At 50.0% G+C, this 16,817-nt stretch overlaps 1 protein-coding gene across 3 annotated transcripts in view; it reads right to left on the bottom strand.

The window, feature by feature from the left end:
• acap3a (ArfGAP with coiled-coil, ankyrin repeat and PH domains 3a) overlaps positions 1-16,817 on the bottom strand; it is a 79,574-nt gene that overhangs the window by 25,853 nt on the left and 36,904 nt on the right. For all 3 annotated transcript variants that reach the window (XM_046365892.1, XM_046365891.1, XM_046365893.1), the window contains exons 3-4: positions 13,733-13,852; positions 12,624-12,677 (exon numbers count right to left, since the gene is read on the bottom strand). In XM_046365892.1, coding sequence (XP_046221848.1) covers positions 12,624-12,677; positions 13,733-13,852 — 174 coding nt within the window. The remainder of the gene's footprint in view (positions 1-12,623; positions 12,678-13,732; positions 13,853-16,817) is intronic.

Raw genomic sequence — 16,817 nt, 5'->3', positions numbered from 1 at the left:
TAAATCAGCAGAGCTTGGCAAAGCAGAGAGGAAAACACACTAAACAGCAACGTCTTTCGCTCTCTTTCTCTCGGTCTCTTCGCCTCTCGCTGTGTGCGGTCGATTGATTTGCTTTGCCCGATCCAAGTTCATAAGCCACAACACAACAAGTGGTAATTGAAAATCTTGTGTGACATTTCAGACACACGGACAAGCAAAAATGCAATCAACAGGGCCTGGCAACAAACACCACTGTGTAAGTAAGGTGGGCGTGTCAGATTGGACACTCTGATGGGGCGTACGTCTGACATGTTGGCGTGTAGTTGGGGAAGGTTTGAGGTGGATAACGTGTTCTACATAGGTTAGTAGTTAAGATCCCTACAGCTCCATGTGTGTGTTATGGAGACAGAAATGTGCTGAGGGGTTTCCTGGGCCCAGCCTAGTCCAGCCCAGCCCAGCCCAGTACAGTTCAGTCCAGCCCAGTACAGTTCAGTCCAACCCAGCCCAGTACAGTTCAGTCCAGTCCAGCCCAGTATAGTCCAGCCCAGCCCAGCCCAGCCCAGCCCAGTCCAACCCAGTCCAGCCCAGCCCAGCCTGGCGGTTTGTGTTTTGTGCAGCCTGTGACATTCCTGAGCTGCTTTGTGGTGACAGTAGCCTGTGTGTGTGTGGAGGCAGAGCGGCTGGAGATACATTGCCTTAATTAGGACACGATGCCACAGGTGCTCCCTGTTTGCAGAGACAGAGAGAGAGAGAGAGAGAGAGAGAGAGAGAGAGAGAGAGAGAGAGAGAGAGAGAGAGAGAGAGAGAGAGGCTGCCTGCTGGTTCACTGATCCATCTCCAAAGACAGAAACAAGGGGTTGTGGATAGTTTCTATAAACTAGAAGAACAGGGAAATGTGAAACACATATCCTCTATGTCCTGAGAGTAGACCTCCAGAATGAGGGTGGGATCACAACTGCACATGTTGGGACAGGGGGATATTTGATGCAATCAAAAGATTAGATATCACCAATCCACTCAGCACCAAGCAATCCGATCCCTACTGTACTTATAGTAGATAGCTTTATCTATTTTGTAGTGAAATGCTGTATAGATGTGGTAAAGAGGTCAATGGTACTCAACCAAAATTATATAAAATGCCATGGAAACGAGTGGGGGAATGATGCCGTGGGGAAAAGATCCCGAATCTCCTCATTTCCCCACAGGGAGACAGAGAGAGAGACAACATTAGCTTACATTTAGGCTGTTTACATGTGTATTTCACACTCTGTTGAGGTTAAAATCAGAGTATAATGCTGTATGGATGTCAACCCCAACACATGTTCATGTCATCATCACCAATCCACTGCATTACAGTTAAAAAAGACTTTGACTACCGCCACAGATTTCTCTATGCTAGCTATGCTACCAGCTTATACGAATGGGAGTTAGCATTTAGCAGTTAATTCTTCTAAACCTGATAAAGGACAACTTCTAAATGTTATCCAGTGAAAACAGCCAAATATATCAACTTCTGACTTTAGTAACCCACAATGTGGGCCTCTTATTATACGGCAATCATGACGGAGTGGACAAATATCCACTTGGTTCGATCAGATTTGTTGAACGTGGGCCTATCCGGCGTCCCTCTTCTATCCCCAACGGTCTGCGGTCCATTGGCCTCTTCACCACCATCTATAGGCTAACCTTAAGCACTAACTCTCTGCATGGAAGGGTTACTGGAATGCTCTTAGTGGAATGCTAGATACCCACTCTGTTCTCTCAATCAGTTAGCATGGCCAAGAAACCAGAACTTTGGCATCCCACTTCAGAATTCTACTAATGTAGAGAATCCAGTCCAATCCAATCCCACTCCCCTGGACCAGTATCCAGAGAATCCCTACTGGCTGATCCTAACTGGGATTGGAATGGGAATCCTGCCCATCCCATCCTCATGCTTTGTCTACAGCTTCCAGCCCCAAAGCTCTGGATGGTCACGTTGCTGTAACCCCCGCTGATAATCCAGGGATTGTGTGTAAATAAATAGTGTTCAGTAACTGTTTTATTACATTAAGACTTGGCAATAAGCCCCCTCATCCCCCAGTCTCTCACCCAGGCTCTCCCCTAGTCTCTCCCCTAGTCTCTCCCCTAGTCTCTCCCCTAGTCTCTCCCCCAGTCTCTCACCCAGGCTCTCCCCTTGTCTCTCCCCCAGTCTCTCCCCTAGTCTCCCTCCTAGTCTCTCCCCTAGTCTCTCCCCTAGTCTCTCCCCTAGTCTCTGCCCCAGTCTCTCCCCTAGCCTCTCCCCCAGTCTCCCTCCTAGTCTCTCCCCCAGTCTCTCCCCTAGCCTCTCCCCTAGTCTCACTCCTAGTCTCTCCCTAGTCTCTCCCCCAGCCTCTCCCCTAGTCTCTCCCCAGTCTCTCCCCTAGCCTCTCCCTAGTCTCTCCCCTAGTCTCTCCCCCAGTCTCTCCCCCAGTCTCTCCCTAGTCTCTTCCCCTAGTCTCTTCCCCTAGTCTCTCCCCCAGTCTCTCCCCAAGTCTCTCCCCTAGTCTCTCCCCTAGTCTCTCCCCCAGTCTCTCCCCTAGTCTCTCCCCTAATCTCTCCCCCAGTCTCTCCCCCAGTCTCTCCCCTAGTCTCTCCCCCAGTCTCTCCCCTAGCCTCTCCCCTAGTCTCTCCCGTAGTCTCTCCCCCAGTCTCTCCCCCAGTCTCTCACCCAGGCTCTCCCCTAGTCTCTCCCCCAGTCTCTCCCCTAGTCTCTCCCCAATCTCTCCCCTAGTCTCCCTCCTAGTCTCTCCCCTAGTCTCTCCCCAGTCTCTCCCCATAGTCTCTCCCATAGTCTCTCCCCTAGTCTCTCCCCCAATCTCTCCTCTAGTCTCTCACCCAGTCTCTCCCCTAGTCTCTCCCCCAGTCTCTCCCCCAGTCTCTCACCCAGTCTCTCCCCTAGTCTCCCCCTAGTCTCTCCCCTAGTCTCTCCCTAGTCTCCCCCTAGTCTCTCCCCCAGTCTCTCCCCTAGTCTCTCCCCCAGTCTCCCTCCTAGTCTCTCCCTAGTCTCTCCCCAGTCTCTCCGCTAGTCTCTCCCCCAGTCTCTCCCCCTAGTCTCTCCCCCAGTCTCTCGCCCAGGCTCTCCCCTAGTCTCTCCCACAGTCTCTCCCCTAGTCTATCCCCCAGTCTCTCCCCTAGTCTCCCCCAGTCTCTCCCCAGTCTCTCCCTTAGTCTCTCCCCCAGTCTCTCCCCTAGTCTCTCCCCCAGTCTCTCCCCTCGTCACTCACCCAGTCTCTCCCCTAGTCTCTTCCCCTAGTCTCTCCCCAGTCTCTCCCCAAGTCTCTCCCCTAGTCTCTCCCCCAGTCTCTCCCCTAGTCTCTCCCCCATTCTCTCCCCTAGTCTCTCCCCCAGTCTCTCCCCTAGTCTCTCCCCAGGTCTCTACCATAGTCTCTCCCCCAGTCTTTCCCCTAGTCTCTCCCCCAGTCTCTCCCCTAGTCTCTCCCCTATTCTCTCCCCCAGTCTCTCCCCTAGTCTCTCCCCTAGTCTCTCCCCAATCTCTCCCTAGTCTCTCCCCTAGTCTCTCCCCCAGTCCCTCCCCTAGTCTCTCCCCAAGTCTCTCCCCCAGTCTCTCCCCTAGTCTCCCTCCTAGTCTCTCCCCAGTCTCTCCGCTAGTCTCTCCCCCAGTCTCTCCCCCAGTCTCTCCCCTAGTCTCTCCCCCAGTCTCTCCCCCAGTCTCTCCCCTAGTCTCTCCCCTAGCCTCTCCCCTAGTCTCTCCCCTAGTCTCTCCCGTAGTCTCTCCCGTAGTCTCTCCCCAATCTCTCCCCTAGTCTCCCTCCTAGTCTCTCCCCTAGTCTCTCCCCTAGTCTCTCCCCCAGTCTCTCCCCTAGTCTCTCCCTCAATCTCTCCCCTAGTCTCTCCCCCAGTCTTTCCCCTAGTCTCTCCCCCAGTCTCTCCCCTAGTCTCTCCCCAGTCTCTCCGCTAGTCTCTCCCCCAGTCTCTCCCCTAGTCTCTCCCCTAGTCTCTCCCCTAGTCTCTCGCCCAGGCTCTCCCCTAGTCTCTCCCCCAGTCTCTCCCCTAGTCTCTTCCCTAGTCTCTCCCCCAGTCTCTCCCCTAGTCTCCCCCAGTCTCTCCCCAGTCTCTCCCCTAGTCTCCCCCAGTCTCTCCCCAGTCTCTCCCTTAGTCTCTCCCCCAGTCTCTCCCCTAGTCTCTCCCCAGTCTCTCCGCTAGTCTCTCCCCCAGTCTCTCCCCTAGTCTCCCCCTAGTCTCTCCCCTAGTCTCCCTCCTAGTCTCTCCCCTAGTCTCCCCCTAGTCTCTCCCCCAGTCTCTCCCCTAGTCTCTCTCCTAGTCTCTCCCCTAGTCTCTCCCCAGTCTCTCCACTAGTCTCTCCCCCAGTCTCTCCCCCAGTCTCTCCCCTAGTCTCTCCCCTAGTCTCTCGCCCAGGCTCTCCCCCAGTCTCTCCCCCAGTCTCTCCCCTAGTCTCCCCCAGTCTCTCCCCAGTCTCTCCCTTAGTCTCTCCCCCAGTCTCTCCCCTAGTCTCTCCCCTCGTCACTCACCCAGTCTCTCCCTAGTCTCTTCCCTAGTCTCTTCCCTAGTCTCTCCCCCAGTCTCTCCCCAAGTCTCTCCCCTAGTCTCTCCCCCAGTCTCTTCCCTAGTCTCTCCCCCAGCCTCTCCCCTAGTCTCTCCCCTAGTCTCCCTCCTAGTCTCTCCCCCAGTCTCTCACCTAGTCTCGCCCACCCGTCTCTCACCCAGTCTCTCCCCTAGTCTCCCCTAGTCTCTCCCCTAGTCTCCCTCCTAGTCTCTGCCCCAGTCTCTCCCCCAGTCTCTCACCCAGTCTCTCACCCAGTCTCTCTCCCAGTCTCTCCCCCAGTCTCTCCCCTAGTCTCTCCCCCAGTCTCTCCCCTAGTCTCCCTCCTAGTCTCTCCGCTAGTCTCTCCCCCAGTCTCTCCCCTAGTCTCTCCCCCAGTCTCTCCCCTAGTCTCTCCCTAGTCTCTCCCCCAGTCTCCCCCTAGTCTCTCCCCCAGTCTCTCCCCTAGTCTCTCACCCAGGCTCTCCCCTAGTCTCTCCCCTAGTCTCTCCCCTAGTCTCTCCCCCAGTCTCTCCCCCAGTCTCTCACCCAGTCTCTCCCCTAGTCTCCCTCCTAGTCTCTCCCCTAGTCTCTCCCCAGTCTCTCCGCTAGTCTCTCCCCCAGTCTCTCCCCTAGTCTCTCCCCCAGTCTCTCCCCTAGTCTCTCCCCTAGTCTCTCCCCTAGTCTCTCCCCCAGTCTCTCCCCTAGTCTCTCACCCAGGCTCTCCCCTAGTCTCTCCCCTAGTCTCTCCCCCAGTCTCTCCCCTAGTCTCTCCCCAGTCTCTCACCCAGTCTCTCCCCTAGTCTCCCCCTAGTCTCTCCCCCAGTCTCTCCCCTAGTCTCCCTCCTGGTCTCTCCCCTAGTCTCTTCCCAGTCTCTCCACTAGTCTCTCCCCCAGTCTCTCCCCTAGTCTCTCCCCTAGTCTCTCCCCCAGTCTCTCGCCCAGGCTCTCACCTAGTCTCTCCCCCAGTCTCTCCCCTAGTCTCTCCCCAGTCTCTCCCCTAGTCTCCCCCAGTCTCTCCCCAGTCTCTCCCTTAGTCTCTCCCCCAGTCTCTCCCCTAGTCTCTCCCCCAGTCTCTCCCCTCGTCACTCACCCAGTCTCTCCCCTATAGTCTCTTCCCTAGTCTCTTCCCCTAGTCTCTCCACCAGTCTCTCCCCAAGTCTCTCCCCTAGTCTCTCCCCCAGTCTCTCCTCTAGTCTCTCCCCCAGTCTCTCCCCTAGTCTCCCCCAGTCTCTCCCCAGTCTCTCCCTTAGTCTCTCCCCCAGTCTCTCCCCTAGTCTCTCCCCCAGTCTCTCCCCTCGTCACTCACCCAGTCTCTCCCCTATAGTCTCTTCCCCTAGTCTCTTCCCCTAGTCTCTCCCCCAGTCTCTCCCCAAGTCTCTCCCCTAGTCTCTCCCCCAGTCTCTCCTCTAGTCTCTCCCCTAGTCTCTCCCCCAGTCTCTCCTCTAGTCTCTCCCCCAGTCTCTCCCCTAGTCTCTCCCCTAGTCTCTCCCCAGTCTCTCCCCTAGTCTCTCCCCTAGTCTCTCCCCCAGTCTCTCCCCTAGTCTCTCCCTAATCTCTCCCCTAGTCTCTCCCCTAGTCTCTCCCCCAGTCTCTCCCCTAGTCTCTCCCCTAGTCTCTCTCCCAGTCTCTCCCATAGTCTCTCTCCTAGTCTCTCCCCTAGTCTCTCCCCCAGTCACTCACCCAGTCTCTCCCTTTCCTCACCCACATCGCTACCATTACCCCATTTCTAAAATCATGGATGTTAAGAGAGACAAAAGTACATCAATAATTCATCAAAAACTCAAATGTACTGTCACGCTTGAATGAAACAGTGACTATTTAACAATTGGCCCAGTTTTCCTTGATGATGTGTTGTTCTAGAAGACAGAGAAATATATTGTGAATCCCCCAGAGAAGAACAAACAGGCCTAGTTTCTGAGCTCAGAAGGGAGCTATACTTGGCTGGCTTGTGTCTTACTTCCAAGCAAACATAGCTTGTTTGTTCTGTTGTGGTGGCTGGCCTGGTCTGGCATAGTAACTGAATTAGCAGGAAGTGGAGAGAGAAGAGTGCCAGGGCGCTCCCTTTAGACATGTGTGCCTCCTTCAAGTGTATGTGTCTGTCTACCCACATGCATAGGACTGTGAATATGGGTTATGAATATGGGTTATGAGGGCACTAGGGGTTGGCTGTGACCGGGGCAGTTGGCACTCAATGGTCCCATTTGTATGGGTCTTTTAGTAGTCTGGAGAAGTGCCCACAGTGGCAGCTGCCATGCCGCTCCACACAGACACACACACACGTGCACACACACACACACACACACACACACACACACACACACACACACACACACACACACACACACACACACACACACACACACACACACACACACACACACACACACACACACACACACACACACACACACACACACACACACACACACACACACACACACACACACACACGCACTTCATAGGGGCATGTCATAAACTACAGATGTACCCCTCATCATTTCTTATTCATTAATCTCTTGCAACACTACTGAATGGACAAATGGAGACTCAAGGCCACTTCAAAATGTTGCCCCTTTGTCGATAAGAAACAAAAGATGTAGCTAAAAGATGAACACCTACAGTAGTTTTACAATGGTGCTTCAGTTGATAAAAACTGCAAAGCCCTTATCGTCAGATCAGAAAGGGGACATGGCTACTTTGACTGGTGATCTGTGTAAAGATCATTATGTGAAAGGTGCTTTATGCAGAAATGTCCCGGATGCTAAAATTCTAATAGTTCACCTAACTTCCGTTTATGTGACAAAACAAGCAAAGAATCATTGTACCTTCTAAACCGCTGTGAAATATATATTCAATAACCAAAAATATAGTATTTTCAGCTGTTTGAACCTGGTGTACAAAACTGAAAGGACGCAAAAAAACAAAAACTTAAGAACAAGGAAGCATAGAAATAGAGCACATATACTGAACAAGAATATAAATGCAACAGTTTTTACCATTTTACTGAGCTACAGTTCATTGAAGGAAATCAGTCAGTAGAAATAAATAAATTAGGCTCTAATCTATGGATTTCACATGGCTGGGCAGGGGCACAGCCATAGGTGGGCCTGAGAGGGCATAGGCCCACCCACTTGGGAGCAAGGCCCAGCCAATCAGAATGAGTTTTTTTTCTCACAAAAGGGCTTTATTACAGACAGAAATACTCCTCCGTTTCATCAGCTGTCTGGGTGGCTGGGGGAGAGACTAGAGAGAGACTAGGGGAGAGACTGGGGGAGAGACAAGGGGAGAGACTGGGGGAGAGACAAGGGGAGAGACTAGGGGAGAGACACAACGCCGGCGCCGACAGAGATGGCCAGCCAATCAGAATGAGTTTGTTTTTCTCACAAAAGGGCTTTATTACAGACAGAAATACTCCTCTGTTTCATCAGCTGTCTGGGTGGCTGGGGGAGAGACTAGGGAGAGACTAGGGGAGAGACTGGGGGAGAGACTAGGGGAGAGACTGGGGGAGAGACTAGGGGAGAGACTGGGGGAGAGACTAGACACTTCCGTCATCATGAAGTGCTTTGAGAGACTAGTCAAGGACCATATCACCTCCACCCTACCTGACACCCTAGACACCCTAGACACCCGAGACCCACTCCAATTTGCTTACCGCCCAAATAGGTCCACAGACGATGCAATCTCAACCACACTGCACACTGCCCTAACCCATCTGGACAAGAGGAATACCTATGTGAGAATGCTGTTCATCGACTACAGCTCGGCATTCAACACCATAGTACCCTCCAAGCTCGTCATCAAGCTCGAGACCCTGGGTCTCGACCCCGCCCTGTGCAACTGGGTACTGGACTCCCTGACGGGCCGCCCCCAGGCGGTGAGGGTAGGCAATAACATCTCCACCCTGCTGATCCTCAACACTGGGGCCCCACAAGGGTGCGTTCTGAGCCCTCTCCTGTACTCCCTGTTCACCCACGACTGCGTAGCCACACACGCCTCCAACTCAATCATCAAGTTTGCGGACGACACAACAGTGGTAGGCTTGATTACCAACAACGACGAGACGGCCTACAGGGAGGAGGTGAGGGCCCTCGGAGTGTGGTGTCAGGAAAATAACCTCACACTCAACGTCAACAAAACTAAGGAGATGATTGTGGACTTCAGGAAACAGCAGAGGAAACACCCCCCTATCCACATCGATGGAACAGTAGTGGAGAGGGTAGCAAGTTTTAAGTTCCTCGGCATACACATCACAGACAAACTGAATTGGTCCACTCACACAGACAGCATCGTGAAGAAGGCGCAGCAGCGCCTCTTCAACCTCAGGAGGCTGAAGAAATTTGGCTTGTCACCAAAAGCACTCACAAACTTCTACAGATGCACAATCGAGAGCATCCTGGCGGGCTGTATCACCGCCTGGTACGGCAACTGCTCCGCCCACAACCGCAAGGCTCTCCAGAGGGTAGTGAGGTCTGCACAAAGCTGGGACCGAGAGACTGAAAAACAGCTTCTATCTCAAGGCCATCAGACTGTTAAACAGTCACCTGGCTGTGGCTGCTGCCAACACACTGACACTGACACTGACTCAACTCCAGCCACTTTAATAATGGGAATTGATGGAAATGATGTAAATATATCACTAGCCACTAGCAACAATGCTACCTTATATAATGTTACTTACCCTACATTATTCATCTCATATGCATACGTATATACTGTACTCTATATCATCGACTGCATCCTTATGTAATACATGTATCATTAACTATGCCACTTTGTTTACATACTCATCTCATATGTATATACAGTACTCAATACCATCTACTGTATCTTGCCTATACTGCTCTGTACCATCACTCATTCATATATCCTTATGTACATATTCTTTAGCCCCTTACACTGTGCATAAGACAGTAGTTTTGGAATTCTTAGTTAGATTACTTGTTGGTTATTACTGCATTGTCGGAACTAGAAGCACAAGCATTTCGCTACACTCGCATTAACATCTGCTAACCATGTGTATGTGACAAATACAATTTGATTTGATTTGATGTCAGACAATCACACAGGTAAAGAAGCCGGACGTGGAGGTCCTGAGCTGGCGTGGATACACGTGGTTGTGAGGCCAGCTGGACGTACTGTGGTTGTGAGGCCAGTTGGACGTACTGTGGTTGTGAGGCCAGTTGGACGTACTGTGGTTGTGAGGCCAGCTGGACGTACTGTGGTTGTGAGACCAGTTGGACGTACTGTGGTTGTGTGGCCAGTTGGACGTACTGTGGTTGTGAGGCCAGTTGGACGTACTGTGGTTGTGAGGCCAGTTGGACGTACTGTGGTTGTGAGGCCAGTTGGACGTACTGTGGTTGTGAGGCCAGTTGGACGTACTGTGGTTGTGAGGCCAGTTGGACGTACTGTGGTTGTGAGGCCAGTTGGACGTACTGTGGTTGTGAGGCCAGTTAGACGTACTGTGGTTGTGAGGCCAGTTGGACGTACTGTGGTTGTGAGGCCAGTTGGACGTACTGTGGTTGTGAGGCCAGTTGGACGTACTGTGGTTGTGAGGCCAGTTGGACGTACTGTGGTTGTGAGGCCAGTCGGACATACTGCCAGTTGGACGTACTGCCAAATTCTCTAAAACGATGTTGGAGGTGGCTTATGATAAGATGAATTAACATTCAATTCTCTGGCAACAGCTCTGTTGGACATTCCTGCAGTCCGCATGCCAACTGCATGCTCCCTCAACACTAGAGACATTGTTTTCTGATAAAACTGCACATTTTAGAGTGGCCTTTGATTGCCACCAGCACAAGGTGCACCTGTGTAATGATCCTGCTGTTTAATCAGCTTCTTGACATGCCACACCTATCACTGGATAGATTATTTTGACAAAGGAGAAATGATCACAGGGATGTAAACAAACGTGTGCACATCATTTGAAAGAAAGAAGCTTTATGTGCGTATGGAACATTTCAGGGATCTTTCATTTCAGCTCATGAAACATGTGACCAACACTTCACATGTTGCATTTATATTTGTGTTCAGTATTAGAACAGATCTACTGCCTCTTAAACTTGCTTTTAATGTGAATGACAGCTCTGTAACTCACATTTCTATGTGAATTTGGTCAAAAGGTTACACATGTCAGATAATGTTAGAGACCAAAGAGAGATTCCCTCTGATTCCTTTCATGGCATACATACTGTATCACTATCAATCCTGTCTGTGTCCTTGGTCTGCTCCTCCTCACTCAAGACATCAAAGCAACACAAAGCATGACAGAGACCCACAATCTTAGAACAAAATGTGCTCTCCAGAACCTAAAACAATTATTTGGCTGTCCCCATAGGAGAACCCTATTTTGGAACACTTTTTTCTAAGAGTGCAGTAATGCTAATGTGGGCTAGAGGGAGCAGAGCGGGGAGATTGAGAGGGGAGGAGAGCAGGGAGTGGAGAAGAGACTAAGAGTGGATGGAGCGAGGGGAGACAAGAGGGAGAAGGGTGCTCCCAGCTGGGTGTTCATCAGACTGTCCAACACTCTCTCTCAGGTGAAGGGCAGCAACCCCCCACGTATCTACCAGACAGACAGTAATACCACTGGCTTTACTAGTTACACAAGGCCAAGAGTGAAGATATGAATGATGTACATACAGTAAACCAGTGTTTCCCAACTCCAGTCCTCGAGTACCCGCCAACAGTAAACATGTTTTTGCTGTAGCCCTGGACAAGCACTGTGATGAACTGAATCAATTTTCCTCATCACTTCACTGATCCTCTGACCAATTCAGGTCTTGCTGGCTTCTCTGAATCACATTGCACCAAGGCCTGCATGATGAAAGCAGGGTCAGACGGGGTCATCCCTGTAGCTCCTACACTCTTCATTCACCCCGGGCTCAGTGACCTCACCCATCAACATCCCATTTATAGCGCTGCTCTTTCTCCCTAGATATAGTCTCCTGATAGAAAAGGCTATGGTGATTTGCTATCGTGGCCCTTTTCCTGGCCTCAGAAGGAATGTGAAGTTCACGCTCCTCTAACAGAAACATCAAACATGCGCCAGGGTTTTAGACTAATGGACTTCAAAGAAGCTACAGAGAGCAGGGGGTCTGAGTTTGGAGGGAGGTGGTGAAACAACACAGCAATACATTACAGGGCTTTTGGTTCCAGGCAGGAGCTAAGTCTGTGCTCGTCTGTGTAGACGCTCCCTTAGCCTCCACACGTCCAAAGAAAATACAGCCGACGCAGTGGTTTTTCTATTCAAAGTTGTTATTGCGATTTGCGACTCTGCCTTGATGCTTCTCGTGTCGCCATCTGAACAGGTATAACGTCTGCGAAAACCTCTCCGAGTAAAGGAAACATGTTTTTTTCAACTGTAAAACCTGTGGGAAACGGTTTTCATTAAACGTTACGCAGTCATAGCGTTCCCGTCAAATATCTGGCTGCATCTCTCCACTGTCACATTTTCCAGACTGTACACGTTCCAAAAGCAACGAAAGGAGTCGAAGACAGCTGCTATGCCGTATCCAACCCTCTCGTGCCCTCTGATCTACTGTGGCAGTGTGCTGATTGGCAGATGGTGATAGTTACACGACCACACACAGAGTCAGGACAGAGCCATCACATAACTGAGAACAATGAGGAAGGAGAGACATTGAATGGTTTGTGAATGAAATGTTACTACATGTTGAATCATTTAAAGACAGGTCAGACAAAGGGAATAAGAGACCATTGCATTTAGCATTTCAAGATGTTATGATACTGTATCGTTGTGCTCAGTGCCACCTGGTCTCTATGGACTTTCGGTACTCTATCAGGATTGGAGTATGTGGGTAGAGTTTGGGGAACAGAGAGAAGGAGAGATGGGGAGAGAAAGAGAGAGGGAGAAAGAGAGAGGGAGAGAGAGAGAGGAGAGAGAGAGGGGGAGAGAGAGGAGGAGAGAGAGAGGAGGAGAGAGAGGGAGAGATAAGGAGAAAGAGAGAGAAAGAGAGAGAGAGAGAGAGAGAGAGAAGAGAGAGAGAGAGAGAGAGAGAGAGAGAGAGAGAGAGAGAGAGAGAGAGAGAGAGAGAGAGAGAGAGAGAGAGAGAGAGAGAAGGAGAAGGAGAAAGAGAGAGAGAGAGGAGGAGAGACTTACCATGTGGTAGTTGACTATTTCCTGGAGGCTCTCCCCACACTTCTCCAGACACTCCTGCAAGGAAAACAAGCCACAATAGCTTCAGTATATTGTATTACAGCATTTTAACAAGATTAGAGACAGAGAAGGATCCTGTTCCCTTTGCTAATGCTGCCATGCCAAGTATAATTGCATTTCTATTGTACAAATAGTCAAATTAAGTTAGCATTTTCCAATTTTACTGATGGATTTTGTCACTCATATTGTACAAGACTAAGACAGAATGGAAACATAATTGCAGGCCTAACTCTTTTCCATGTTTTCAATGGAAAATACAAATAAGAGCAGCGTTTAACGAGATCCTCAGAATTAGACAAGAGGGTGAACCAATTGGAGAGCCATGCACTAGCAGGCCTTTAATACCACTTAATGTTGGCGGCAACGAGTCTACTACTTCTGGCGTAAACTCAGCTCTCATGGAGAAAGTTCTGGAGGACGCTGGTCCTGGAACCCTGACCAAGACGTATGCCTACGGTCGTAAGCCTCCACTCCAGGCCTGATCCTTCCACTGACACTGACTAATCCATTCGTAGAGTAATCAGGTTCACACACAGACTTACTCAGGCACGCGGTCAGAGAGCAGGAAAGCACTACTTCCAAGATTAAGCACTACGCAGAGCCCGGCCCCAAGACATTCAAGCGTGTTTTACCACATACAAAAAGGCTAGTTTGTACTTTGTAGGAATACATTTTACGTGATGCACTTAGATATTATTACATTTATATTTGAGTCATTTGGGCAGATGTTCTTATCCAGAGAGACTTACAGGAGAAATGAGGGTTAAGTGCCTTGCATAAGGTCACATCGGCAGATTTTTTTGACCTAGTTGGCTCGGGGATTCGTACCAGCGACTTTTCCGTTCCTGACCCAGCGCTCTTAATCGCTAGGCTACCTGCAGAAAGTCTAGGTGTGTTGTGTTGTATATGATTAATATCCAGTAAATCGTGAATAAGTGCATAATACAGTATAACAAGGTTATGAGGCTATAACCTAACACGTAGAAGACAACTTATTACACCTTACATTAGACATTGTGGTATATGACATTCCGGATCCAACTGAACCTCACCGATATCATCTCATCCTTCTTGCATTGTTGGGACAGGTCCCGGATCCCGTTCACAAAGAGTTTGTTGGCGCTGACATAGGCCTTCCCTGCCTCGATCATCCCACTGCATAGCTTCACCAACTAGGGGAGGAGAGAAGAGAGAAAGAGGTGCAGCGAATGAGGTAGGGAGAGGAAATGAGGGTACACATACAGAGTAGCAAATGATACACCTCTCTACATACAGTACAAATCGATTCCAATCTTAAATACTGTGCACAGTGGAGGGACTTTCTCTGGCCTATAAATTAACTGGTGAAATGAAAAAACCCTGAATGGGCCGTCCATTGTGATTATGTCACGGAGATGACACCTATGGTTGAATCCTGAGGACAGCCACTTGATTTTGTACCCCCTCCGATTCGAGGACGTCCGTAAGGACAGAGCTCCTGTAGCATACTACAGCGTCCCCCTTTCCACAGCAAACAGCCACATCCTATTCCCACACAGAGATTCCCAACCTAACCATTTTGTGCATTTCAACACATGCTCGCCACACTTGGCGACTACGCGTGTCCTACGGCTGCATGTTACTTTTGGCCCCTCAATTATAACCCATAGTAATGTGTGGTGTGGTGGAGCACATTTCTCATGTGGCTTGTTATGTTACCCCATGAAATAAGCATGCAACTAACACACGTGCCACTAATGAGGGGGGGGGATGCGGTCCACGACTGGAGAATTAACAGTGTGGATTTCAGTGTAAAGACTTTTTGGTTACAACCACAAAGATTCATCTATAAACTGATTTATCTACTCTAGGGTTGCAACATGGACATTTTTGGAAAGGACAGAATCTAACTGCCGAAAGAGCTCTCCCAATCCACGCGCTGAAAAATACAGAGCAAGAAGACAAGTCACATTTCTAACTTCACAGGACTAAAGAGAGGTGGAAGACTTGGACCCTCAGGAGTCACCAAAGGCCTGTCACAATGTTTACCTTCTGACAGCTGAACTGCCACGTAGCCTGATTTATGGTTCACTACAATGTGTGTCATTTCTTTCTACATTCGCAAGACATTGAATCAAGGCCAGCCCCCCTCTCTCTCTCTCTCTCTCTCTCTCTCTCACCCTTCTCAAGCAACCGGCCATTTCCTCACAGCCCCTAGCCAGACTCAACTCAGGGCCGGCCGACCATATCCTCTCACGCTAATTCCTGGGGAGAGAACTAGGAATGGGCTGCCAGTGTTTTCGGTTGAGAGGAGAGTCCCACCTGTTTCCCTACTGAGGGATAAGGAAAGGCGGCAGAGCCAGGATTAGTGGTTTGACAGTGGGTTCATGTTCGGGTAGAGTAATGCCCTTCTGTGTATTGTGATAGTACGCTAATGGATTTGGGCTTCTGGTGAGAGTTAACATGGGTGAGTCAAATTCAAACCCAAACAGTATGAGTCACCACCAAAACCCTTGGGCATAACACTTCATACATGTTCTCACGTATGTTTTAAATCAACAATTAATACCAAAAGATGTAAGCTTAAATACAGGTAACAACCTAAATAAAGAAACACCTACATAAAGTGTCTTAATAGGGCGTTGGGACACCACGAGCCTCCGGAACCGCTTCAAGGCATCTTGGCAGAGATTCTACAAGTGTCTGGAACTCTATTGGAGGGCTGCGACAACATTCTTCCAGTGTCTGGAACTCTATTGGAGGGCTGCGACAACATTCTTCCAGTGTCTGGAACTCTATTGGAGGGCTGCGACAACATTCTTCCAGTGTCTGGAACTCTATTGGAGGGCTGCGACAACATTCTTCCAGTGTCTGGAACTCTATTGGAGGGCTGCGACAACATTCTTCCAGTGTCTGGAACTCTATTGGAGGGCTGCGACAACATTCTTCCAGTGTCTGGAACTCTATTGGAGGGCTGCGACAACATTCTTCCAGTGTCTGGAACTCTATTGGAGGGCTGCGACAACATTCTTCCAGTGTCTGGAACTCTATTGGAGGGCTGCGACAACATTCTTCCAGTGTCTGGAACTCTATTGGAGGGCTGCGAGTGTCTGGAACTCTATTTGTCCAGTGTCTGGAACTCTATTGGAGGGCTGCGACAACATTTGTCCAGTGTCTGGAACTCTATTGGAGGGCTGCGACAACATTCTTCCAGTGTCTGGAACTCTATTGGAGGGCTGCGACAACATTCTTCCAGGAGAAATTCCATCTCTTGTTTTTTTTGTTGATGGTGGTGGAAAACTCTGTCTGAGGCGCCGCTACAAAATCTCACATAAGTGCTCGATTGGGTTGAGATCTGGTGACTGAGACGGCCACGGCTTATGGTTTACATCGTTTTCATGCTCGTCAAACCATTCAGTGACCCCTCGTGCCCTGTGGATGGGGGAAAGTGTCCTCCTATGGTAGCATAGAAATGGTAGCCAAAATGATAAGCTGCCCAGCATTTTTATACATGACCCTAAGCATGATGGGATCTTAATTGCTTAATTTACTCAGGAACCATACCTGTGTGGCAGCACCTGCTTTCAATATACTTTGTATCCCTCATTTACATTTTAGTTATTTAGCAGATGTTCTTATCCAGAGCGACTTACAGGAGAAATTAAGGTTAAGTTCTTTGTTCAAGGGCACATCGACAGATTTTTCACCGAGTCGACTCAGGGATTCAAACCAGCGACCTTTCGGTTACTGGCCCAACGCTCTTAACCACTACGCTACCTGCTGGTTACTGGCCCAACGCTCTTAACCACTACGCTACCTGCTGGTTACTGGCCCAACACTCTTAACCACTATGCTACCTGCTGGTTACTGGCCCTACACTCTTAACCACTACGCTACCTGCTGGTTACTGGCCCAACACTCTTAACCACTACGCTACCTGCTGGTTACTGGCCCAACACTCTTAACCACTACGCTACCTGCTGGTTACTGGCCCAACACTCTTAACCACTACGCTACCTGCTGGTTACTGGCCCAACGCTCTTAACCACGACGCTAACCTGCTGGTTACTGGCCCAACGCTCTTAACCACTACGCTACCTGCTGGTTACTGGCCCATCGCTCTTAACCACTACGCTACCTGCTGGTTACTGGCCCAAC

The sequence above is a fragment of the Oncorhynchus gorbuscha genome, linkage group LG10 (genome assembly GCF_021184085.1).
Source record: "Oncorhynchus gorbuscha isolate QuinsamMale2020 ecotype Even-year linkage group LG10, OgorEven_v1.0, whole genome shotgun sequence".
Classification (NCBI taxonomy): Eukaryota; Metazoa; Chordata; class Actinopteri; order Salmoniformes; family Salmonidae; genus Oncorhynchus; species Oncorhynchus gorbuscha.
This window is presented reverse-complemented; position numbering and strand designations above follow the sequence as displayed.